Source organism: Chanodichthys erythropterus, chromosome 19 (assembly GCF_024489055.1).
Source record: "Chanodichthys erythropterus isolate Z2021 chromosome 19, ASM2448905v1, whole genome shotgun sequence".
NCBI classification, from domain to species: domain Eukaryota; kingdom Metazoa; phylum Chordata; class Actinopteri; order Cypriniformes; family Xenocyprididae; genus Chanodichthys; species Chanodichthys erythropterus.
Window position 1 is genome coordinate 1880193 of NC_090239.1, and position 25465 is coordinate 1905657.

The following is a 25465-nucleotide window of genomic DNA, read 5'->3' on the forward strand; positions in this document are numbered from 1 at the left end:
ATTTTACGCCGGACTGCTTCACAAACGAGGGTCAATTCAATGCTGGATTTACACAAAAGTGGCACTAATAGAGTCTCATGAACACACAGTTGGGCACAGAAGACCAATGGCCAAGGTCAGTATTTTCGTTAAATAATATATTAAATTTCAGTTTGTTTTTCACTAAACCCTATTGTATAACCTCAAAAACCTTTTATTCTGACTTTATAACTCAATTCTGACTTTATAACTCAATTCTGACTTTATAACTCAATTCTGACTTTATATCTCGCAATTCTGACTTTATATCTCGCAATTCTGACTAAATATATCACAATTCTGACTTTATATCACGCAATTCTGACTAAATATATCACAATTCTGACTTTATATCTCGCAATTCTGACTAAATATATCACAATTCTGACTTTATATCACGCAATTCTGACTAAATATATCACAATTCTGACTTTATATCTCGCAATTCTGACTAAATATATCACAATTCTGACTTTATATCACGCAATTCTGACTAAATATATCACAATTCTGACTTTATAACTCACAATTCTGACTTTATATCTCAATTCAGACTTTATATCTCGCAATTCTGACTTTATATCTCGCAATTCTGACTTTATATCTAGCAATTCTGATTTTATAACTCAATTCTGACTTTATATCTCGCAATTCTGACTTTATATCTAGCAATTCTGATTTTATAACTCAATTCTGACTTTATATCTCGCAATTCTGACTTTATATCTCGCAATTCTGACTTTATAACTCACAATTCTGACTTTATATCTCGCAATTCTGACTTTATATCTAGCAATTCTGATTTTATAACTCAATTCAGACTTTATAACTCGCAATTTTGACTTTATATAACTCAATTCAGACTTTATATCTCGCAATTCTGACTTTATAACTCACAATTCTGACTTTATATCTCGCAATTTTGACTTTATATAACTCAATTCAGACTTTATATCTCGCAATTCTGACTTTATATCTCAATTCAGACTTTATAACTCGCAATTCTGACTTTATGTCTCGCAATTCTGACTTTATATCTCTCAATTCTGACTTTATAACTCGCAATTCTGACTTTATATCTCGCAATTCTGACTTTATATCTCTCAATTCTGACTTTATATCTCGCAATTCTGACTTATAACTCGCAATTCTGACTTTATATCACGCAATTCTGACTAAATATATCACAATTCTGACTTTATATCTCACAATTCTGACTTTATATCTCGCAATTCTGACTTTATATCACGCAATTCTGACTAAATATATCACAATTCTGACTTTATATCTCACAATTCTGACTTTATATCTCGCAATTCTGACTTTATATCACGCAATTCTGACTAAATATATCACAATTCTGACTTTATATCTCACAATTCTGACTTTATATAAATCAATTCTTACTTTATAACTCAATTCAGACTTTATATCTTGCAGTTCTGACTTTATGACTTTAACGCCCAGGTGTGGATGCTAATATAGTTATGTGTATAGTTATCGTTGTTGGTGTGAACAGGCCTTTAGACGAATGTTGCTCTACTGAACAATTCTGAACTGAACAATTCTGAACAAGCCAAAACTGAATATTAAATCAGCATTTAATGAACTCTTCTTGAAAGTAAGGATGAAATGAAACATCAGCCCATTTCTTTATCACAATCATTTTGTTGTTCTTCAATTTCTATATGTGTATATCTGTCCAAATGTCCTGCTGAGAGGTGAATCTTGAAAAAGGTGAAATGGTGTTTTATGTCTCTCAGGAAGGAGTAAATGTGCACTTGTGTTGCTATCAAGAGCGCAGGCGTGGCCTACTGTATCTGCATCTGTAGATAAGCGTCTTCTGAGAGACGATATGGCGGCCGGCACTTTGAAAAGACTTCCAGATCCGCTGAGATCTTCTCCAAGTTGAAACTCGAGCCGGCGCTTCAGAGAAAGTGAAGAATAAGCCAAACAAAGACCCGCATTGAGAGGTGAGCGGCCCTGGGCTGCGTCGAGCTCCACATTTCCCCTCGCAGACGACGGCTGAAGCTTCTGCGGTGCTAATTAAAGCTTCATCTGTCACACTTTGACATAAACTCCATTAGAGAAGCATATTCATCTGGTACCAACACTGCGGCGGCCGCAAAAATCATCTGCAGCTTTAATGGGTCACAGTATAAAAATACTTTATATGTTAAATAGAAACACAGTGGCTCACTTTACAGGTTGTAGCGCCGGTCATCTGCTCCTTAAAAAAAAAAAAAACTTAAAAGGTCAGTTTGTTCAGTCAAATGAACTGAGTGTGACTTTAGCTTCATTAACGGAATGAATAGGTGAAACACGGAAGAAGAAATCAGAAATGAGAGGAGAGAAGAGCGATACAAGGCTAAAAATAACCTCCTTTCAAAGGAGCCTAAAGCTAGGAATATGGGTATTTATTTTCAACAATGTGAATGTCTCAGTTGAGCTTTATTTATTTGTATTCATTACATTTCACTGTGGATTTTTTGGTAAATCAGTCGACTCCGGTTTGAACAATGTAAGGCTGAACACAAACGGAGGACGTTTGCACAATTATATTAAGACTTTTACTTGATAAAGTTTTGATCATATTGATCATTTAGAGTCTTTAAAAATTGCACGGCAAAGCTCCAAACAATACATTAAAACCCATAAAAGTATCATATATATGGTATAAATCACCATCCGCTTTTGTTGCATGCAAAAGAGCAGAAAGAAAATAGCGTGGGATGGAATGACATGAGGGTCAGTAAATGATGACAAAATATTCATTTTGGCTGAACTATTCCTTTAATGAATGACTAACATAAAACCCAAGCAACGAGGCTTCCTGGACTGTGTATGCTGGACAAAACAATCGCTATAAAGGGCTGCATGTGACTCAGTACAGCTGGAACAAGATCGTCTTAACAAGGCCTGAGTCACACCTGAGTCAGACCTCTGAACACACTCAGCATCTGCTTCATGAGTTCGGTCATCAAAGACCTTTGAAAGGTACTGCTGAATATGTGGGGCTGATTGCATGTGAAAGAAACGGCAGACCTCTAACAAGCAGAAGTGTTTGTGGACGAGAGTGTTACTGGATGGTTCTTGTCAATTGACTGATTTCTGATGCTGCCATCTTGCTTATGAAGATGTGACCTCTTATGTTTCTAGAAGGAGTTTATCTTTCATAATTATATTTTGGTCCATCACTAATCATAGTCTATCCTGCAGCACAGCTAATTTATTCAGAAAATGATAATTTGTCAGCACTGGAGTGTCTGCATGCTTATCCAGTAGGGGGAGCTGCACTTCAAACAGTCTTAAATGATTTTAACTATGGTATTTCTACCAGGGGTCACACATAGAGTAGGCTAAATATAATTTAATTACAAATAATCACCTGACCGCTAGGTAAATTCATTTTCTCGTATGCATTCAGTCAACACCTTAAAGTAATGGTGCAACCAAATTTAGCAAAACTTAATAATTCTTTTAATTTTTGGAAAAGCCAAGTCCATTAACATTATATATCATACAGTGGGGCTGTAACAACCAGGCATTGAGGGGGACAAGTTCCCCCCAATAATTGGAAATGGCAAAATGTTTGATATTTCTTAATGCTGCCCTCCATTACGCACCGCTGTTTGTTGTTATGATGGCAGACATTTTAAAAATGTACATTTTTAGGCTGGTGCTTCAGCAGTCTAACAATGATCGTCAATGGTCAAAATGATGGCCAATCAGATCAAAGAAGGTGGGGCTTACAGTTCACAAAAACGAGTGTGAATTCCAACACGAAGCTTTTAGTTTTGTGTGTGGTAAGATATAAATAGCTGAACATTTAATACTTGATAACTGTTTTACAATGAATATGTTTAATGACCCACAGTAACATACAGTGATACATACAAACATGGCAGCGGCTATTTACACTAAATGAAAATAGCTTATTTTCTTAGCGACAGTAGCTATTTACACTAAGTGAAAATAGCGTATTTTCTTAGTGACGGATGCTATTTGCACTAAGTGAAAATAGCGTATTTTTTTGCGATAGTAGCTATTTGCCTTAAGTAAAAATAGCGTATTTTCTTAGCTATATATGGTATTTACACTAAGTGAAAATAGAGTATTTTCTTAGCGACGGATGCTATTTGCACTAAGTGAAAATAGCGTATTTTTTTTGCGATAGTAGCTATTTGCACTAAGTAAAAATAGCGTATTTTCTTAGCTATATATGGTATTTACGCTAAGTGAAAATAGTGTATTTTCTTAGAGATATTAGCTTTTTACACTGTGAAAATAGCGTATTTTCTTAGCGACAGTAGCTATTTACACTAAGTGAAAATAGCGTATTTTCTTAGCTATATATGGTATTTACGCTAAGTGAAAATAGAGTATTTTCTTAGAGATATTAGCTTTTTACACTGTGAAAATAGCGTATTTTTTTTGCGATAGTAGCTATTTGCACTAAGTAAAAATAGCGTATTTTCTTAGCTATATATGGTATTTACGCTAAGTGAAAATAGTGTATTTTCTTAGAGATATTAGCTTTTTACACTGTGGAAATAGCGTATTTTTTTTGCGATAATAGCTATTTGCACTAAGTAAAAATAGAGTATTTTCTTAGCGACAGTAGCTATTTACACTAAGTGAAAATAGCGTATTTTCTTAGTGACGGATGCTATTTGCACTAAGTGAAAATAGCGTATTTTTTTTGCGATAGTAGCTATTTGCACTAAGTAAAAATAGCGTATTTTCTTAGCTATATATGGTATTTACACTAAGTGAAAATAGAGTATTTTCTTAGCGACGGATGCTATTTGCACTAAGTGAAAATAGCGTATTTTTTTTGCGATAGTAGCTATTTGCACTAAGTAAAAATAGCGTATTTTCTTAGCTATATATGGTATTTACGCTAAGTGAAAATAGTGTATTTTCTTAGAGATATTAGCTTTTTACACTGTGAAAATAGCGTATTTTCTTAGCGACAGTAGCTATTTACACTAAGTGAAAATAGAGTATTTTCTTGGCGATAGATGCTATTTACACTGTGAAAATAGTGTATTTTCTTAGCTATATATGGTATTTACGCTAAGTGAAAATAGAGTATTTTCTTAGAGATATTAGCTTTTTACACTGTGAAAATAGCGTATTTTCTTAGCGACAGTAGCTATTTACACTAAGTGAAAATAGAGTATTTTCTTGGCGATAGATGCTATTTACACTGTGAAAATAGCGTATTTTCTTAGCTATATATGGTATTTACGCTAAGTGAAAATAGAGTATTTTCTTAGAGATATTAGCTTTTTACACTGTGAAAATAGCGTATTTTTTTTGCGATAGTAGCTATTTGCACTAAGTAAAAATAGCGTATTTTCTTAGCTATATATGGTATTTACGCTAAGTGAAAATAGTGTATTTTCTTAGAGATATTAGCTTTTTACACTGTGAAAATAGCGTATTTTCTTAGCGACAGTAGCTATTTACACTAAGTGAAAATAGAGTATTTTCTTGGCGATAGATGCTATTTACACTGTGAAAATAGCGTATTTACTTAGCTATATATGGTATTTACACTGTGAAAATAGCGTATTTTCTTAGCGACAGTAGCTATTTACACTAAGTGAAAATAGCGTATTTTCTTAGCGACGGATGCTATTTACACTAAGTGAAAATAGCGTATTTTCTTACCGATAGATGCTATTTACACTGTGAAAATAGCGTATTTTCTTAGCGACAGTAGCTATTTACACTAAGTGAAAATAGAGTATTTTCTTGGCGATAGAAGCTATTTACACTAAGTGAAAATAGCGTATTTTCTTAGCGACAGTAGCTATTTACACTAAGTGAAAATAGCGTATTTTCTTAGCTATATATGGTATTTACACTAAGTGAAAATAGCGTATTTTCTTAGAGATATTAGCTTTTTACACTGTGGAAATAGCGTATTTTCTTAGCGACAGTAGCTATTTACACTAAGTGAAAATAGCGTATTTTCTTAGCGACAGTAGCTATTTACACTAAGTGAAAATAGCGTATTTTCTTAGCGACGGATGCTATTTACACTAAGTGAAAATAGCGTATTTTCTTAGCGATAGATGCTATTTACACTATGTGAAAATAGCGTATTTTCTTAGCGATAGATGCTATTTACACTAAGTGAAAATAGCGTATTTTCTTAGCGATAGATGCTATTTACACTAAGTGAAAATAGCTTATTTTCTTAGCGACAGTAGCTATTTACACTAAGTGAAAATAGCGTATTTTCTTAGCGACGGATGCTATTTACACTAAATGACAATAGCAGCATTTTCTTAGCGACAGATGCTATTTACACTAAGTGAAAATAGTGATAGATTATATTTCACCATGTAAAAGTATCAGTTCTTTGCAATAAGAGTAAATAGTAATTAGATGCTATCTATACTTCATATTGGCAGATACTATTTGCACCTCAGTATTTTTGTACATTAACAGGATGCAATAATACATAGAGTGTAAATGATTCTATTTAATAAAATTATTAAATGGATGCTGCCTTATTGGGAGAATAAAAATAACGAATTAGTAAATCGTGCCCACAATTAATTTTTTTTTCTTGCATGTCATGTGCGGTGGTCCATACCAAACCCTACCCAATAGATACTTTTAATATTATTAAACACTCATTTGCAGTTTATTTCCACTTCTAGAGCATTATTTAAATTTTTATTGAAAATAAATATAAGCTTGGCATAAGGCGGATTTGAACCCGTGTTAAAAGCCAGGTCTGCAAACCTTACTCACTACTGCTGCACCACTGAAGATGATGAATTCTGTACATCCTTTTTAAAACTTGAGTGGCCCAACCAGACATTGGTGGGCGGAGCTAGTGTAAATAGCATTTGCCAACAAGAGACACTATTTACACTTAGTGTAAATAGACACTCTGTACAAAGGAAGTAGACATGCAAACAAGAGTAAATGTGTGCATATTTTTAAATAAAATATTATTTGCAAAGAGTTTAAATGGACTAAATATAGGCTATAATTACACCTAGAACTTATTTTACCACTGTTATTTCTTCTTTATTTCCTTAAATCCCTTTTAATAAGTTTCTTTAAATAAAGATACCAACCCCCATAAAAAATTTTGTACCAACAAGATACCAACCCCCCCCCCCCCCCCACCCCCACCCCCCAATGTTCAGGACATGGTTACGGCCTTATCATACAGTAAACTTATTTTTTTATCGTTCTTTTCCATTCATTCCCCCCAGCCCCTCCCAAACAGACAGACAAACAACTAAAAAAAAAAAAAAAAAAAAAGACAGACAATACATTTCATGCTGCTCTTTTCCACAAGAAGGCATCGAACAGGGTCTGTTAAGGACTTCTCATTTCAAAAATTGACTTAGAATATAGTGCATAAACTGTTTTTATGACTTGCTTTATTGGTGCATAAATGATAACAGAACTTTATTTTTTTTAGTGAACTATCACTTTAAATGCCTTTTTCAAAAGTTGCCTTTTTCCGCCGAAGTGTAAATGCGCGAAAGTGCTCAACAAAAGCACCACAGAGCCTCTCCAATGCATTTAACTACTTCAAACCAGCGAATTCTCTCTGATTAAAAGCATATTTCTCCATTAAAGCCGCGTTTTTCCACGTGTGTGGAGCTTCAGGCGGTCTTGTCTTCTCTTTTTTCTCCTGCTCGAGCTGTCGTCATGAGCTCTCAGTGATGGGGCTGTCCCGTCTGAGTCCAGTCCACTTCAGTCCATCAGAACTCCGCAGAAACTCCCCGTGTCCGTCAGTCTGGAGTTTGGAGTGACACTCGCAATGCTCTGCAGTTCCTCACAACTTTCTCAAACACACTGTTCCTCATGAAACGCGTCCAGGAGGAGAGTTTTCAGTGTACTTCCAGAAGAAAAGTCTCGTGCATTGGCTCTCCCTGCCACAGCTATGGATTATATTTATCTATTCATGTACTGTACGATAAACCTCTTATTTCTGGACTATAGACAGGCTGCAAAATCTCATGGTAAGAGAAGCTGGTTTATGTCATATCCTTGTTTTTCAGTGTAATATTCCACACCTGGTTGTTATTCACAAGTACGTTTATCGAGAAAGAAAGAGCATGCATAGGAATTTGTGCATGCATATAGAACATTATAACTTTTTATATTCATAAAACATTCCTCGCCCCTTTCTTTTAGTAAATTGTTCATGCATTTAATATTTGTTTTAATTTTGCGCTTTGTCTCTTGTTTATGCACAAGTTTTTAATGCAATCTTCTGTCAATAATTAAATCTTGTTTGTTTTTGTCAGGGAATCTCTCCGGTAAGTTGAGTGAATTCGGTCTGATGGTCCCGTTCAGCACGGACGCGCGCGGCCGGTTCGTGTCTCACGTGCTTTCAGCGAGAGCGTCACCTTCCGGCAGGAAACGGGTCCCGCGCGACGCCCCCGTTACGCCTCACACGGCCTTGAACGGGCAACAGCTGTTCTTCAACGTCACGGTGTTTGGAAAAGAGCTGCACTTGCGCCTGAGGGCCAACAGGAGACTCGTGGCCCCTGGAGCGTTTGTTCAGTGGCAGGAGGATTTTGAGGAACAGGCCAAAGAGCGGATGCTCGGAGACTGTGTGTTTACCGGGGATGTAACGGACATGCCGAAGGCCTCAGTGGCCATCAGTAACTGTGATGGACTGGTAAGTAATGGCTCACCAACCTCATGCCAGCCTTGGGCATCATACGTGCAAAAGTGCATACAGAATCTCAGCATTTTTGTGCATAAATACATGTGCAGCATTTATTAAAGGCAAGACGCCCCAGGTGAATAAGATATTAATCAATATCACCATACTTCCCAAGTTGATTGGTTACATTAAGAATTGCAAACATTTGCAATGTATTACAACTTTAAATATGCAAATCAGGCATCTAATTAAATATGCACTCATCTGCATACATTTTCATAGCAGAAATTTGAATTTGGATAAAGCTAGTATGAAAATCCTTGTTCCATTTTTTATGACGTTACACTCTAAAAAAAGCTGGGTTAAAAACAACCCAAGTTGGGTTGAAAATGGACAAACCCAGTGATTGGGTTAAATGTTTGACCAACGTGCTGGGTAGTTTTATTTAACTCAACTATTGTTTAAAAACTGACAATATGTCTGGCTTAAAATGAACCCAAAATACGCTGGAAATTAAAAATCAGACATAATTACTGGAGGCAACAATAATAATCAAAAGGTGAACATTTATTAAAAGCAATTTAATAAATGTTTATTGTTTAATTATTATTCATTAAACACACTTTGGGTTAATTTTAAAGGAGCAATACAATATATTTCAAACACTTTTGTGTGTGTCCCTTTAAATGCAAATGAGCTGCTGCTCCCGCCCCCCTTTCCAGAAGAGGGCGGAGCTTTAACAGCTCAACAACAACAAAGCTGGAGAATCTCACGCAGCCAAAATGAGGATTTTGGTTCAGCCTTACATTGTTCAAACCGGAGTCGACACTGATGGAGAGACTCAGGAAGAAGTTACAACTTTTTGACGTTTCTGAATGGTTAGTGGATAAATTGATGTAGTTGCTGTGGAGTTGATTCAACTCATCCACTAGCATGTGCGTCATGTTCATCTTTTGTGTTGAATTGACCCTCGTTTGTGAAGCAGTCCGGCGTAAAATGACGGCATGTCAACAACACTCGACTACAACAACTCTTCCTCTTCTCTAAAGCAGACCAACATGGCCCCGCCCCCTTTATTGCATGTTGTCGGGGGCGGGGTTCATGTAAATTTTAGGGTTAGTGATGTCACTAATCCCGGAAGAAGCTTGTTGTAGTCCCTACCAGCCGTTTGTTTTAGTCCTTAAAATCTCTCCTTGGCATTGAACTTTGAGCGTCGTAACTTTGCAGATGTTGTTTATGATCAAACAGCAACATTACACACTAACTAAAGTTAAAAAGTGAAATCATAATCAACCACCCCTTTCATTTTTGGCCAGCATAGTAGCATAAAGCTTTTTGGACATCACAGTTGCTCTCCAAACATAGACAGAGGTTTTGGGCTTGTACAGCATGTGGCATCATAAGAGGGCTCCAAATATGGACAGTATTTTGGGGCATCAGATGCTTCAAGCTTTGCCGCTCAGCAGGTTTTGGGACACAGTGAGTGTAGCATCCAGTAGGGCTTCAGTATTCATTATAATGGTGTGCTCAAACTGTTGTGTAAATCTGAGGTTACTGATTATCTGCTGCCCTCCGGACATATTCAACTGTCAAATGGCTGTAGTTTCCAATCTTTCCAGCTCTTACGTAAGATTCACATGTCCACCAGCACTGACCATACTTTCACTTTTCTGGTTTGTCAAACTAATAATGTCAGTCTGTCCCTCTCATGTCCTTATCCAAGGGTCACACTACACACATTTACCCAGAGAATGACAGGAGTTGTTAATTTAGCTGCTGAAACCCAATCCGTGCTGTGCTGCAGTCAACATCCTGTCCGAACAGGAACAAGAAGTGTCTGGCGTCTGCCTGACTCATCTTTTATGGAAACTTGCTGTCTTGAGGATTTGTTTAGGTCACGTACTCAAACTTCCCCAAACACCTCATGCATGGATTCAGTTGACTCTTTTGACCCTTTACAGCTGAGTAAGTGCACCCTTGATAGTGGTCATTCCTCAGTGCACAAGTCTCGAAATCAAAACACAGACTGCAAGAAAGCTGCTGCAGGTCTTGCAAACTCATAGTTATGTGGCGTGTCAGTGTGTATGGAAGCATATTTCCAATACAGTCCAATAAAGCTATAAAAAAAGGTAATTGCAACATTTAAAAAAAGGAATTGCGAGGTGTAAACTTAGAATTCCTTGAAAAAATTCAGAATTGACCCTTCGCAAAGACCCGCCCCCCTTAGTTACTGTTGCTTTGTCCGACAAGCCGTGGCGCTGTCACGCCACACGCAGTGAAAAATACATCGCAGAGCAAAGAGGACACTGACAACATGTCAACAGACAAGACAAAGCAGGTTACTTATGATATTAAACAAAGTCCCAGCTTTCAAACTGTGTAGTTTTTCAAGAAATTCAAACAATAAAAACCGTTTTGTTGCTCTTTAATGTGTCGTGACAGATTGCTGTAGCGCCTCAGCTCAAGCGGCTCATGAACCGATCATCTCTTCCAACTAGTTCATTTATAGCGTCAAATAAACATCAATGAACATCAGAAGGAATGTTGTTTCAAACACAAAAAGATGTCAATATACGCAATTTTTCAAGTTTAACTCCACCGAGGTTAATCTTCTAACTCCTGACTGCTTTGTTGGACAAAATGGCGGATTCGGCGTTCTGATTGGTTAAATCGCTTGTCAATCAAACTCCCGGTGAAGGGGAGTTGCGAGAATTGCGAGAAGTGGACTCTGAATTCAGAGAAAAAAATATCATAATTGCGAGAATAAAGTCATAATTGCGAGATGCTAATAAAATTACATGAAAAAAGTCATAATTGCGAGATGCTAACAGAATTTCAAGAAAAAAGTCATAATTGTGAGAAAAAAGTCAGAAATGCAAGGATTAAACTCAGAATTACGAGAAAAAAAGTCATAATTGCGAGATGCTAACAGAATTTCAAGAAAAAAGTCATAATTGCGAGAAAAAAGTCAGAAATGCAAGGATTAAACTCAGAATTGCGAGAAAAAAGTCAGAATTGCGAGATGCTAACAGAATTTCAAGAAAAAAGTCATAATTGCGAGAAAAAAGTCAGAAATGCAAGGATTAAACTCAGAATTACGAGAAAAAAAGTCATAATTGCGAGATGCTAACAGAATTTCAAGAAAAAAGTCATAATTGCGAGAAAAAAGTCAGAAATGGAAGGATTAAACTCAGAATTACGAGAAAAAAAGTCAGAATTGCGAGATGCTAACAGAATTTCAAGAAAAAAGTCATAATTGCGAGAAAAAAGTCAGAAATGCAAGATGTAAACTCAGAATTACGAGAAAAAAAGTCAGAATTACGAGATGCTAACAGAATTTCAAGAAAAAAGTCAGAATTGCGAGAAAAAAGTCAGAAATGGAAGGATTAAACTCAGAATTACGAGAAAAAAAGTCATAATTGTCACGGAACGGAGGAATTACAGACGGCAGGCAGAGGTGAAGATCCAAATGCAGGGAGAATTTAATGGCAATAAACAATTCAAGCATAAATCAGGAACAAAATAACACTGAGAAAAAAAACAAAGAAAACACGGGAACCACAGACACCTGCATGACATCAAACAACGACCGACAGAGAACCAGAGAATAAAAGGGCTATTTATACGGAGGGGTTAATGAGCTAAACAAGGTAAACTGACACAGCTGGAGCAGACTAATGAAAAAGGAAAAAACTACAATCTGGCCACAGGATACAGGACAGAACACAGCAACTAGACAGAAAACTTCAACATAAAAGTCCCACAGAGCACCAAACACAGAACCAGATCTGACATTACCCCCCCCTCAAAGGAGCGGCTTCCAGACGCTCCACAAACGGTCCTGGAGGGAGGTGAAGCGGTGGCGGAACGGGGGAGGGATGGAGGGTTAGGAACGCAGATTGGAAGCAGGTTGGTGACTGGGGCGGTTCAGGTGGCAGATGGCCAGTGTGGAGCAAACTGGTCAGGTGGCCTGGGTGGCACAGGCTCAGCAGGAGGCCAGCCTAAAACAGACCGGTCAGGTGACCAGGGTGGCGCAGGCCAATCGGGAACCCCAGCAGGACCAGAGGGTGGGACCGGAGGGACAGACCAGGGAGGCTCCATCAGGCCTAAAGTCCTGGCAGAACACCAGGGTGGGACTGGAGGGACAGACCAAGGGGGCTTCAGCTGGTCTGGAGTCCTGGCTGAGAGCCAGGGTGGAGCTGGAGGCATAGTCCAGGCAGGCTCCAGCAGGTCTGTTGTCCTGGCTAAGGGCCAGGGTGGCGCTGGAGGCATGGACCAGGCAGGTTCTGGCAGGTCTGGCGTCTTGGCTGATGGCCAGGGCGGTACTGGAGGAATGGGTGGAGCCCGCTCGACCAGCATCAAGGACAGCACTGGCAGGGCAATAAACCTGGGTGACGCCGGCAGGGCATGGTGCTTGGGTGGCGACGGCAGGGCAAGGCGCTTGGGTTGCGCCGGCAAGGCATGGCGCTTGGGTGGCGCCGGCAGGGCAAGGCGCTTGGGTTGCGCCGGCAAGGCATGGCGCTTGGGTGGCGCCGGCAGGGCAAGGCGCTTGGGTGGCGCCGGCAGGGCAAGGCGCTTGGGTGGCGCCGGCAGGGCAAGGCGCTTGGGTGGCGCCGGCAGGGCAAGGCGCTTGGGTGGCGCCGGCAGGGCAAGGCGCTTGGGTGGCGCCGGCAGGGCAAGGCGCTTGGGTGGCGCCGGCAGGGCAAGGCGCTTGGGTGGCGCCGGCAGGGCAAGGCGCTTGGGTTGCGCCGGCAAGGCATGGCGCTTGGGTGGCGCCGGCAGGGCATGGCGCTTGGGTGGCGCCGGCAGGGCAAGGCGCTTGGGTGGCGCCGGCAGGGCAAGGCGCTTGGGTGGCGCCGGCAGGGCATTGCGCTTTTGAGGCACAAGAATGGCCTCTGGGGTGGCCTCCAGGCCTACAGCAGGCTCTGGGAAGGCCTCCGGGCCTACAGCGGGCTCTGGGAAGGCCTCTGGGCCTACAGCGGGCTCTGGGAAGGCCTCCGGGCCTACCGTGAGCTGCTCTGGGAAGGCCTCCGGGCCTACCGTGAGCTGCTCTGGGAAGGCCTCCGGACTTACAGCGAGCTCTGGGAAGGCCTCCGGGCCTTGAGAGATGGAGGAAGCCTTCTTCCTCCTCTTCCTCCGTTTATGTGGGTGAGGTGGTGGCTCTGGGAAGGCCTCCGGGCCTTGAGGGATGGAGGAAGCCTTCTTCCTCCTCTTCCTCCGTTTATGTGGGTGAGGTGGTGGCTCTGTGCCTACCTCATCGGTGGGCGCTGCAGCGGGCTCACGGGCTGGAGCGGGCTCTGGAACAGACTCATGGACTGGAGCGGGCTCTGGAACAGACTCACGGACTGGAGCGGGCTCTGGAGCGGACTCACGGACTGGAGCGGGCTCTGGAGCGGACTCACGGACTGGAGCGGGCTCTGGAGCGGACTCACGGACTGGAGCGGGCTCTGGAGCGGACTCACGGGCTGGAGCGGGCTCAGGAGCGGACTCACGGGCTGGAGCGGGCTCAGGAGCAGACTCACGGGCTGGAGCGGGCTCAGGAGCGGACTCACGGGCTGGAGCGGGCTCAGGAGCGGACTCAGGCATTGTGGCCATCTTGGATGGAGTTCCCAGTCTTGACCCCATCGCAGAGACGCCAGCCGCTCGCACCGAACAAAGCGGTGTGTCCTCCAGATTCGATGCCAGTCTTAAATATCTATGGACCACCCTATTGTCTTCATCGGCAACGATCCCAGCTACTAGGAACTGTGACTTGGTGTCCAGGACAGTTGAAGACTCTGGCATGAGTGCTAATGTATCGACTCCCTCAGTCAATACTGAGCCGCTCAGTTCCAGAGCAAGACCCATGTAGCATTCCAACGTCCAGTTAGGGTCCCATAGTGGCATGCGTGAACGGAGCGGCTCTGATAATCCCCCCCGAAAGAAGATCATCAGACAAACTTCATCCATCTTAGTCAAACGTGCCAACCTGATAAATTCCAGCACATAGTCCTCAGTGCTGTTCTCTCCTTGACGGAGATGTGTTAATCTCCCTGCTGGATCCATTTGGTCGGGTCGGTCGTTCTGTCACGGAACGGAGGAATTACAGACGGCAGGCAGAGGTGAAGATCCAAATGCAGGGAGAATTTAATGGCAATAAACAATTCAAGCATAAATCAGGAACAAAATAACACTGAGAAAAAAAACAAAGAAAACACGGGAACCACAGACACCTGCATGACATCAAACAACGACCGACAGAGAACCAGAGAATAAAAGGGCTATTTATACGGAGGGGTTAATGAGCTAAACAAGGTAAACTGACACAGCTGGAGCAGACTAATGAAAAAGGAAAAAACTACAATCTGGCCACAGGATACAGGACAGAACACAGCAACTAGACAGAAAACTTCAACATAAAAGTCCCACAGAGCACCAAACACAGAACCAGATCTGACAATAATTGCAAGATGCAAACAGAATTACGTGAAAAAAGTCAGAATTGCGAGATGCTAACAGTATTTCAAGAAAAAAGTCATAATTGTGAGGAAAAAGTCAGAAATGCAAGATGTAAACTCAGAATTACGAGAAAAAAAGTCATAATTGCGAGATGCTAACAGAATTTCAAGAAAAAAGTCATAATTGCGAGATGCTAACAGAATTTCAAGAAAAAAGTCAGAAATGCAAGATGTAAACCCAGAATTTCAAGAAAAAAGTCATAATTGCGAGATGCTAACAGAATTTCAAGAAAAAAGTCAGAAATGCAAGATGTAAACCCAGAATTTCAAGAAAAAAGTCATAATTGCAAGATGCAAACAGAATTACGTGAAAAAAGTCCGAATTGCGAGATGCTAACAGAATTTCAAGAAAAAAGTCATAATTGTGAGGAAAAAGTCAGAAATGCAAGATGTAAACTCAGAATTACGAGAAAAAAAGTCATAATTGCGAGATGTAAACCCAGAAATCAGAGAAAAAAGTCAGAAATGCAAGATGTAAACCCAGAATTCAGACAAAAAAGTCATAATTGCAAGATGCTAACAGAATTTCAAGAAAAAAGTCAGAAATGCAAGATGTAAACCCAGAATTCAGAGAAAAAAGTCATAATTGCAAGATGCTAACAGAATTACGTGAAAAAAGTCAGAATTGCGAGATGCTAACAGAATTTCAAGAAAAAAGTCAGAATTGCGAGAAAAAAGTCAGAAATGCAAGATGTAAACCCAGAATTCAGACAAAAAAGTCATAATTGCAAGATGCTAACAGAATTACGAGAAAAAAAGTCAGAATTGCGAGATGCTAACAGAATTTCAAGAAAAAAGTCAGAAATGCAAGATGTAAACCCAGAATTTCAAGAAAAAAGTCAGAATTGCGAGATGCTAACAGAATTTCAAGAAAAAAGTCAGAATTGCGAGAAAAAAGTCAGAAATGCAAGATGTAAACCCAGAATTCTGAGAAAAAAGTCATAATTGCGAGATGCTAACAGAATTTCAAGAAAAAAAATCAATAGCAAGATGTGAACTCTGAATTCTGAGAAAAAAAGTCATAATTGTCAGAAATACGATATGTAAATTCAAAATTCAGAGAAAAAAGTCAGAATTGTGAGATGTGAACTCTGAATTTGGAGAAAAAAGTCAGAAATGCGATATGTAAAAAACTCTTTCGCGTAAATTGATGCATACAGCCGTCTACTAGAAGCTATTTATTATAGTTTATAAAGTTTTAAATATGGATATTTATCTTACAAAAACCCATCGCTTTGCTTCAGAAGGTCTGTATTAACTCTCTGGAGCTGTATGGATTACTTTTATGATGGATGGATGCGCTTATTTGGGGCTTCAAAATCTCAAACCCCATTCACTGCCATTATAAAGCTTGAGCCAGGATATTTTTAATAAATCTCCGATTGAGTTCGTCTGAAACAAGATAGTCATATACACCTAGGATGGCTTGAGGGAGAGTAAATCATGGGATAATTTTCATTTTTGGGTGAACTATCCCTTTAAGGAAACATTCCATTTTAACATCTTCAAACATTATGGAAATGATACTTTTGAATGTTCTCTGAACGTTCTGAAACATGTAGTTACATGTTAGATGAACGTCCAAATAAAACATAAAAAAAAAAAAAGTTCCATGAACGATGATTGAATAACATTATTAAAGACCAGAACAATCTGTCTATTAATGTTACCGGAAGAACATTTGTTCATAACTTTGAGAGAACATTGCCAGAACGTTTCCTGTTCGCTGGGCACATGTGCTTGTGTTGTTGTTGTTGTTGTCGACACACGCCCAGCTCTTTTGTGACAGTATGTCTGTGTTGTCGTCTTCACTGTTATTAGTTTAATCAAAGAGCTTTAGGAGGCAGTGAAAATTGCTTTGCTTTTTCAAGGCAATTCAATCCCCCATCAGCAGCAGTGATTTCCGCGAGGGGCAGCACAGAGCGTCTCTGTTCCGCCAGTACGTTTGCGCACACAATGAGATCATTCATTACGCCCACATTGATTACTCGCTTAGGTAATCGCTGTCACAATGACACGCTGTCTCCTGCGCCGCTGTCCCGGACGGAACCGATACTGCGCTGCCTCTCCTGCGAGTCCCGAGCACAACAGCCATTCTGTGCTCAAGAAAATATTGTTTAGGGACGGGAAAATGAAAGCGGATGTCTGGCCTGCTGCAGAAGTGCTTATTTGTGCAGCTTTAATGGTTTTACAAACTGCAATTAGCAGTGAGCAACTGCATTCACGATTTATGATGTGCAAGCTTGAAATGTTCAAGATTACTTTGACCTGCTTGTGGAAAAGCATGACAGTGCAGGGCTTAAGAATAACAGCTTTGAAATGTTTGTTAAAATGAGACTCAAAATCTATTTCTACAATATACTGTGCATAGAATATGTGGATGACCAACTGTATCGGTCTTTATGTGCATATGCAACAGAGCACAATACTGTAGTGTTGAATACTGTATCCCACAGTGCAAAGCGCTTGACTTGACCTTGTATTTTAAGTGTGATTAACGAATGGACACAACCCGGAGATTGGGTTATTTTAACCCAGCTGTTGGGTTAAATGTTTATGGAAGCCCGTTTCTGCCAAAAAAAAAAAAAAAAATAAAACTCCACAAAAAAAAAGATGAATTGCGACTTTTTATCTCAGAATTCTGACTTTTTAACTCGCAATTGCGTGTTTATATCTCACAATTGCGAGTTATTAAGTCAGAATTCTGAGATATAAAGTCGCAATTGCGTGATATAAAGTCAGAATTGCGAGATATAAAATCGCAATTGCGTGATATAAAGTCAGAATTCTGAGATATAAAATCGTAATTGCGTGATATAAAGTCAGAATTCTGAGATATAAAGTCGCAATTGAGTGATATAAAGTCAGAATTGCGAGATATAAAAACGCAATTGCGTGATATAAAGTCAGAATTCTGAGATATAAAATCGTAATTGCGTGATATAAAGTCAGAATTCTGAGATATAAAGTCGCAATTGCGTGATATAAAGTCAGAATTCTGAGATATAAAGTCGCAATTGTGTGATATAAAGTCAGAATTCTGAGATATAAAGTCGCAATTGCGTGATATAAAGTCCGAATTCTGAGATATAAAGTCGCAATTGTGTGATATAAACTCAGAATTCTTAGATATAAAGTCGCAATTGTGTGAAATAAAGTCAGAATTCTGAGATATAAAGTCGCAATTGTGTGATATAAACTCAGAATTCTTAGATATAAAGTCGCAATTGTGTGATATAAAGTCAGAATTCTGAGATATAAAGTCGCAATTGTGTGATATAAAGTCAGAATTCTTAGATATAAAGTCGCAATTGTGTGATATAAAGTCAGAATTCTGAGATATAAAGTCGCAATTGTGTGATATAAAGTCAGAATTCTGAGATATAAAGTCGCAATTGTGTGATATAAAGTCAGAATTCTAAGATATAAAGTCGCAATTGCGTGATATAAAGTCAGAATTCTAAGATATAAAGTCGCAATTGTGTGATATAAACTCAGAATTCTGAGATATAAAGTCGCAATTGTGTGATATAAACTCAGAATTCTGAGATATAAAGTCGCAATTGTGTGATATAAAGTCAGAATTCTTAGATATAAAGTCGCAATTGTGTGATATAAAGTCAGAATTCTGAGATATAAAGTCGCAATTGTGTGATATAAAGTCAGAATTCTGAGATATAAAGTCGCAATTGTGTGATATAAAGTCAGAATTCTAAGATATAAAGTCGCAATTGCGTGATATAAAGTCAGAATTCTAAGATATAAAGTCGCAATTGTGTGATATAAACTCAGAATTCTGAGATATAAAGTCGCAATTGTGTGATATAAACTCAGAATTCTGAGATATAAAGTCGCAATTGCGTGATATAAACTCAGAATTCTTAGATATAAAGTCGCAATTGTGTGATATAAAGTCAGAATTCTGAGATATAAAGTCGCAATTGCGTGATATAAAGTCAGAATTGCGAGATATAAAATCGCAATTGCGTGATATAAAGTCAGAATTCTGAGATATAAAATCGTAATTGCGTGATATAAAGTCAGAATTCTGAGATATAAAGTCGCAATTGCGTGATATAAAGTCAGAATTCTGAGATATAAAGTCGCAATTGCGTGATATAAAGTCAGAATTCTGAGATATAAAGTCGCAATTGTGTGATATAAAGTCCGAATTCTGAGATATAAAGTCGCAATTGTGTGATATAAACTCAGAATTCTTAGATATAAAGTCGCAATTGTGTGATATAAAGTCAGAATTCTGAGATATAAAGTCGCAATTGTGTGATATAAAGTCAGAATTCTGAGATATAAAGTCGCAATTGTGTGATATAAAGTCAGAATTCTAAGATATAAAGTCGCAATTGCGTGATATAAAGTCAGAATTCTAAGATATAAAGTCGCAATTGTGTGATATAAAGTCAGAATTCTGAGATATAAAGTCGCAATTGTGTGATATAAAGTCAGAATTCTGAGATATAAAGTCGCAATTGTGTGATATAAAGTCAGAATTCTGAGATATAAAGTCGCAATTGCGTGATATAAACTCAGAATTCTGAGATATAAAGTCGCAATTGCGTGATATAAACTCAGAATTCTGAGATATAAAGTCGCAATTGTGTGATATAAACTCAGAATTCTGAGATATAAAGTCGCAATTGCGTGATATAAAGTCAGAATTCTAAGATATAAAGTCGCAATTGCGTGATATAAACTCAGAATTCTGAGATATAAAGTCGCAATTGCGTGATATAAAGTCAGAATTCTAAGATATAAAGTCGCAATTGCGTGATATAAAGTCAGAATTCTGAGATATAAAGTCGCAATTGTGTGATATAAACTCAGAATTCTGAGATATAAAGTCGCAATTGTGTGATATAAAGTCAGAATTCTTAGATATAAAGTCGCAATTGTGTGATATAAAGTCAGAATTCTGAGATATAAAGTCGCAATTGCGTGATATAAACTCAGAATTCTGAGATATAAAGTCGCAATTGCGTGATATAAACTCAGAATTCTGAGATATAAAGTCGCAATTGCGTGATATAAAGTCAGAATTCTGAGATATAAAGTCGCAATCGTGTGATATAAAGTCAGAATTCTGAGATATAAAGTCGCAATTGTGTGATATAAACTCAGAATTCTGAGATATAAAGTCGCAATTGTGTGATATAAAGTCAGAATTCTTAGATATAAAGTCGCAATTGTGTGATATAAAGTCAGAATTCTGAGATATAAAGTCGCAATTGTGTGATATAAAGTCAGAATTCTGAGATATAAAGTCGCAATTGTGTGATATAAAGTCAAAATTCTAAGATATAAAGTCGCAATTGCGTGATATAAAGTCAGAATTCTAAGATATAAAGTCGCAATTGTGTGATATAAACTCAGAATTCTGAGATATAAAGTCGCAATTGTGTGATATAAACTCAGAATTCTGAGATATAAAGTCGCAATTGCGTGATATAAACTCAGAATTCTGAGATATAAAGTCGCAATTGTGTGATATAAACTCAGAATTCTGAGATATAAAGTCGCAATTGCGTGATATAAAGTCAGAATTGCGAGATATAAAATCGCAATTCCGTGATATAAAGTCAGAATTCTGAGATATAAAATCGTAATTGCGTGATATAAAGTCAGAATTCTGAGATATAAAGTCGCAATTGCGTGATATAAAGTCAGAATTCTGAGATATAAAGTCGCAATTGCGTGATATAAAGTCAGAATTCTGAGATATAAAGTCGCAATTGTGTGATATAAAGTCCGAATTCTGAGATATAAAGTCGCAATTGTGTGATATAAACTCAGAATTCTTAGATATAAAGTCGCAATTGTGTGATATAAAGTCAGAATTCTGAGATATAAAGTCGCAATTGTGTGATATAAAGTCAGAATTCTGAGATATAAAGTCGCAATTGTGTGATATAAAGTCAGAATTCTAAGATATAAAGTCGCAATTGCGTGATATAAAGTCAGAATTCTAAGATATAAAGTCGCAATTGTGTGATATAAACTCAGAATTCTGAGATATAAAGTCGCAATTGCGTGATATAAACTCAGAATTCTGAGATATAAAGTCGCAATTGTGTGATATAAACTCAGAATTCTGAGATATAAAGTCGCAATTGCGTGATATAAAGTCAGAATTCTAAGATATAAAGTCGCAATTGCGTGATATAAACTCAGAATTCTGAGATATAAAGTCGCAATTGCGTGATATAAAGTCAGAATTCTGAGATATAAAGTCGCAATCGTGTGATATAAAGTCAGAATTCTAAGATATAAAGTCGCAATTGTGTGATATAAACTCAGAATTCTGAGATATAAAGTCGCAATTGCGTGATATAAAGTCAGAATTCTGAGATATAAAGTCGCAATCGTGTGATATAAAGTCAGAATTCTGAGATATAAAGTCGCAATTGTGTGATATAAACTCAGAATTCTGAGATATAAAGTCGCAATTGTGTGAAATAACTCAGAATTCTGAGATATAAAGTCGCAATCGTGTGATATAAAGTCAGAATTCTGAGATATAAAGTCGCAATTGCGTGATATAAAGTCAGAATTCTAAGATATAAAGTCGCAATTGCGTGATATAAACTCAGAATTCTGAGATATAAAGTCGCAATTGCGTGATATAAACTCAGAATTCTGAGATATAAAGTCGCAATTGCGTGATATAAACTCAGAATTCTGAGATATAAAGTCGCAATTGTGTGATATAAACTCAGAATTCTGAGATATAAAGTCGCAATTGCGTGATATAAAGTCAGAATTCTAAGATATAAAGTCGCAATTGCGTGATATAAACTCAGAATTCTGAGATATAAAGTCGCAATTGCGTGATATAAAGTCAGAATTCTGAGATATAAAGTCGCAATCGTGTGATATAAAGTCAGAATTCTAAGATATAAAGTCGCAATTGTGTGATATAAACTCAGAATTCTGAGATATAAAGTCGCAATTGCGTGATATAAAGTCAGAATTCTGAGATATAAAGTCGCAATCGTGTGATATAAAGTCAGAATTCTGAGATATAAAGTCGCAATTGTGTGATATAAACTCAGAATTCTGAGATATAAAGTCGCAATTGTGTGAAATAACTCAGAATTCTGAGATATAAAGTCGCAATCGTGTGATATAAAGTCAGAATTCTGAGATATAAAGTCGCAATTGCGTGATATAAAGTCAGAATTCTAAGATATAAAGTCGCAATTGCGTGATATAAACTCAGAATTCTGAGATATAAAGTCGCAATTGCGTGATATAAAGTCAGAATTCTGAGATATAAAGTCGCAATCGTGTGATATAAAGTCAGAATTCTGAGATATAAAGTCGCAATTGCGTGATATAAACTCAGAATTCTGAGATATAAAGTCGCAATCGTGTGATATAAAGTCAGAATTCTAAGATATAAAATCGCAATTGCGTGATATAAAGTCAGAATTCTGAGATATAAAGTCACAATTGCGTGATATAAAGTCAGAATTCTGAGATATAAAGTCGCAATTGCGTGATATAAAGTCAGAATTCTGAGATATAAAGTCGCAATCGTGTGATATAAAGTCAGAATTCTTAGATATAAAGTCGCAATTGTGTGATATAAACTCAGAATTCTGAGATATAAAGTCGCAATTGCGTGATATAAAGTCAGAATTCTGAGATATAAAGTCGCAATTGTGTGATATAAACTCAGAATTCTGAGATATAAAGTCGCAATTGTGTGATATAAAGTCAGAATTCTGAGATATAAAGTCGCAATCGTGTGATATAAAGTCAGAATTCTGAGATATAAAGTCGCAATCGTGTGATATAAAGTCAGAATTCTTAGATATAAAGTCGCAATTGTGTGATATAAACTCAGAATTCTGAGATATAAAGTCGCAATTGCGTGATATAAACTCAGAATTCTGAGATATAAAGTCGCAATTGTGTGATATAAAGTCAGAATTCTTAGATATAAAGTCGCAATTGTGTGATATAAAGTCAGAATTCTGAGATATAAAGTCGCAATTGTGTGATATAAAGTCAGAATTCTGAGATATAAAGTCGCAATTGTGTGATATAAAGTCAGAATTCTAAGATATAAAGTCGCAATTGCGTGATATAAAGTCAGAATTCTAAGATATAAAGTCGCAATTGTGTGATATAAACTCAGAATTCTGAGATATAAAGTCGCAATTGCGTGATATAAACTCAGAATTCTGAGATATAAAGTCGCAATTGTGTGATATAAACTCAGAATTCTGAGATATAAAGTCGCAATTGCGTGATATAAAGTCAGAATTCTAAGATATAAAGTCGCAATTGCGTGATATAAACTCAGAATTCTGAGATATAAAGTCGCAATTGCGTGATATAAAGTCAGAATTCTGAGATATAAAGTCGCAATCGTGTGATATAAAGTCAGAATTCTAAGATATAAAGTCGCAATTGTGTGATATAAACTCAGAATTCTGAGATATAAAGTCGCAATTGCGTGATATAAAGTCAGAATTCTGAGATATAAAGTCGCAATCGTGTGATATAAAGTCAGAATTCTGAGATATAAAGTCGCAATTGTGTGATATAAACTCAGAATTCTGAGATATAAAGTCGCAATTGTGTGAAATAACTCAGAATTCTGAGATATAAAGTCGCAATCGTGTGATATAAAGTCAGAATTCTGAGATATAAAGTCGCAATTGCGTGATATAAAGTCAGAATTCTAAGATATAAAGTCGCAATTGCGTGATATAAACTCAGAATTCTGAGATATAAAGTCGCAATTGCGTGATATAAACTCAGAATTCTGAGATATAAAGTCGCAATTGCGTGATATAAACTCAGAATTCTGAGATATAAAGTCGCAATTGTGTGATATAAACTCAGAATTCTGAGATATAAAGTCGCAATTGCGTGATATAAAGTCAGAATTCTAAGATATAAAGTCGCAATTGCGTGATATAAACTCAGAATTCTGAGATATAAAGTCGCAATTGCGTGATATAAAGTCAGAATTCTGAGATATAAAGTCGCAATCGTGTGATATAAAGTCAGAATTCTAAGATATAAAGTCGCAATTGTGTGATATAAACTCAGAATTCTGAGATATAAAGTCGCAATTGCGTGATATAAAGTCAGAATTCTGAGATATAAAGTCGCAATCGTGTGATATAAAGTCAGAATTCTGAGATATAAAGTCGCAATTGTGTGATATAAACTCAGAATTCTGAGATATAAAGTCGCAATTGTGTGAAATAACTCAGAATTCTGAGATATAAAGTCGCAATCGTGTGATATAAAGTCAGAATTCTGAGATATAAAGTCGCAATTGCGTGATATAAAGTCAGAATTCTAAGATATAAAGTCGCAATTGCGTGATATAAACTCAGAATTCTGAGATATAAAGTCGCAATTGCGTGATATAAAGTCAGAATTCTGAGATATAAAGTCGCAATCGTGTGATATAAAGTCAGAATTCTGAGATATAAAGTCGCAATTGCGTGATATAAACTCAGAATTCTAAGATATAAAGTCGCAATCGTGTGATATAAAGTCAGAATTCTAAGATATAAAATCGCAATTGCGTGATATAAAGTCAGAATTCTGAGATATAAAGTCACAATTGCGTGATATAAAGTCAGAATTCTGAGATATAAAGTCGCAATTGCGTGATATAAAGTCAGAATTCTGAGATATAAAGTCGCAATCGTGTGATATAAAGTCAGAATTCTTAGATATAAAGTCGCAATTGTGTGATATAAACTCAGAATTCTGAGATATAAAGTCGCAATTGCGTGATATAAAGTCAGAATTCTGAGATATAAAGTCGCAATTGTGTGATATAAACTCAGAATTCTGAGATATAAAGTCGCAATTGCGTGATATAAAGTCAGAATTCTGAGATATAAAGTCGCAATCGTGTGATATAAAGTCAGAATTCTGAGATATAAAGTCGCAATCGTGTGATATAAAGTCAGAATTCTTAGATATAAAGTCGCAATTGTGTGATATAAACTCAGAATTCTGAGATATAAAGTCGCAATTGCGTGATATAAACTCAGAATTCTGAGATATAAAGTCGCAATTGCGTGATATAAAGTCAGAATTCTAAGATATAAAGTCGCAATTGCGTGATATAAAGTCAGAATTCTGAGATATAAAGTCGCAATTGTGTGATATAAAGTCAGAATTCTTAGATATAAAGTCGCAATCGTGTGATATAAAGTCAGAATTCTGAGATATAAAGTCGCAATTGCGTGATATAAACTCAGAATTCTGAGATATAAAGTCGCAATTGCGTGATATA

General features: G+C 37.5%; 1 protein-coding gene across 1 annotated transcript in view; it reads left to right on the forward strand.

Annotated features, from left to right (window-relative positions):
• The first annotated feature begins 7373 nt into the window (after window positions 1–7373).
• Window positions 7374–25465, forward strand: part of LOC137007887 (A disintegrin and metalloproteinase with thrombospondin motifs 14) — a 101506-nt gene continuing 83414 nt past the window's right edge. The window contains exons 1-2 of the mRNA XM_067369585.1: window positions 7374–8024; window positions 8313–8689. Coding sequence (XP_067225686.1) covers window positions 7946–8024; window positions 8313–8689 — 456 coding nt within the window. The 5' untranslated portion in view covers window positions 7374–7945. The remainder of the gene's footprint in view (window positions 8025–8312; window positions 8690–25465) is intronic.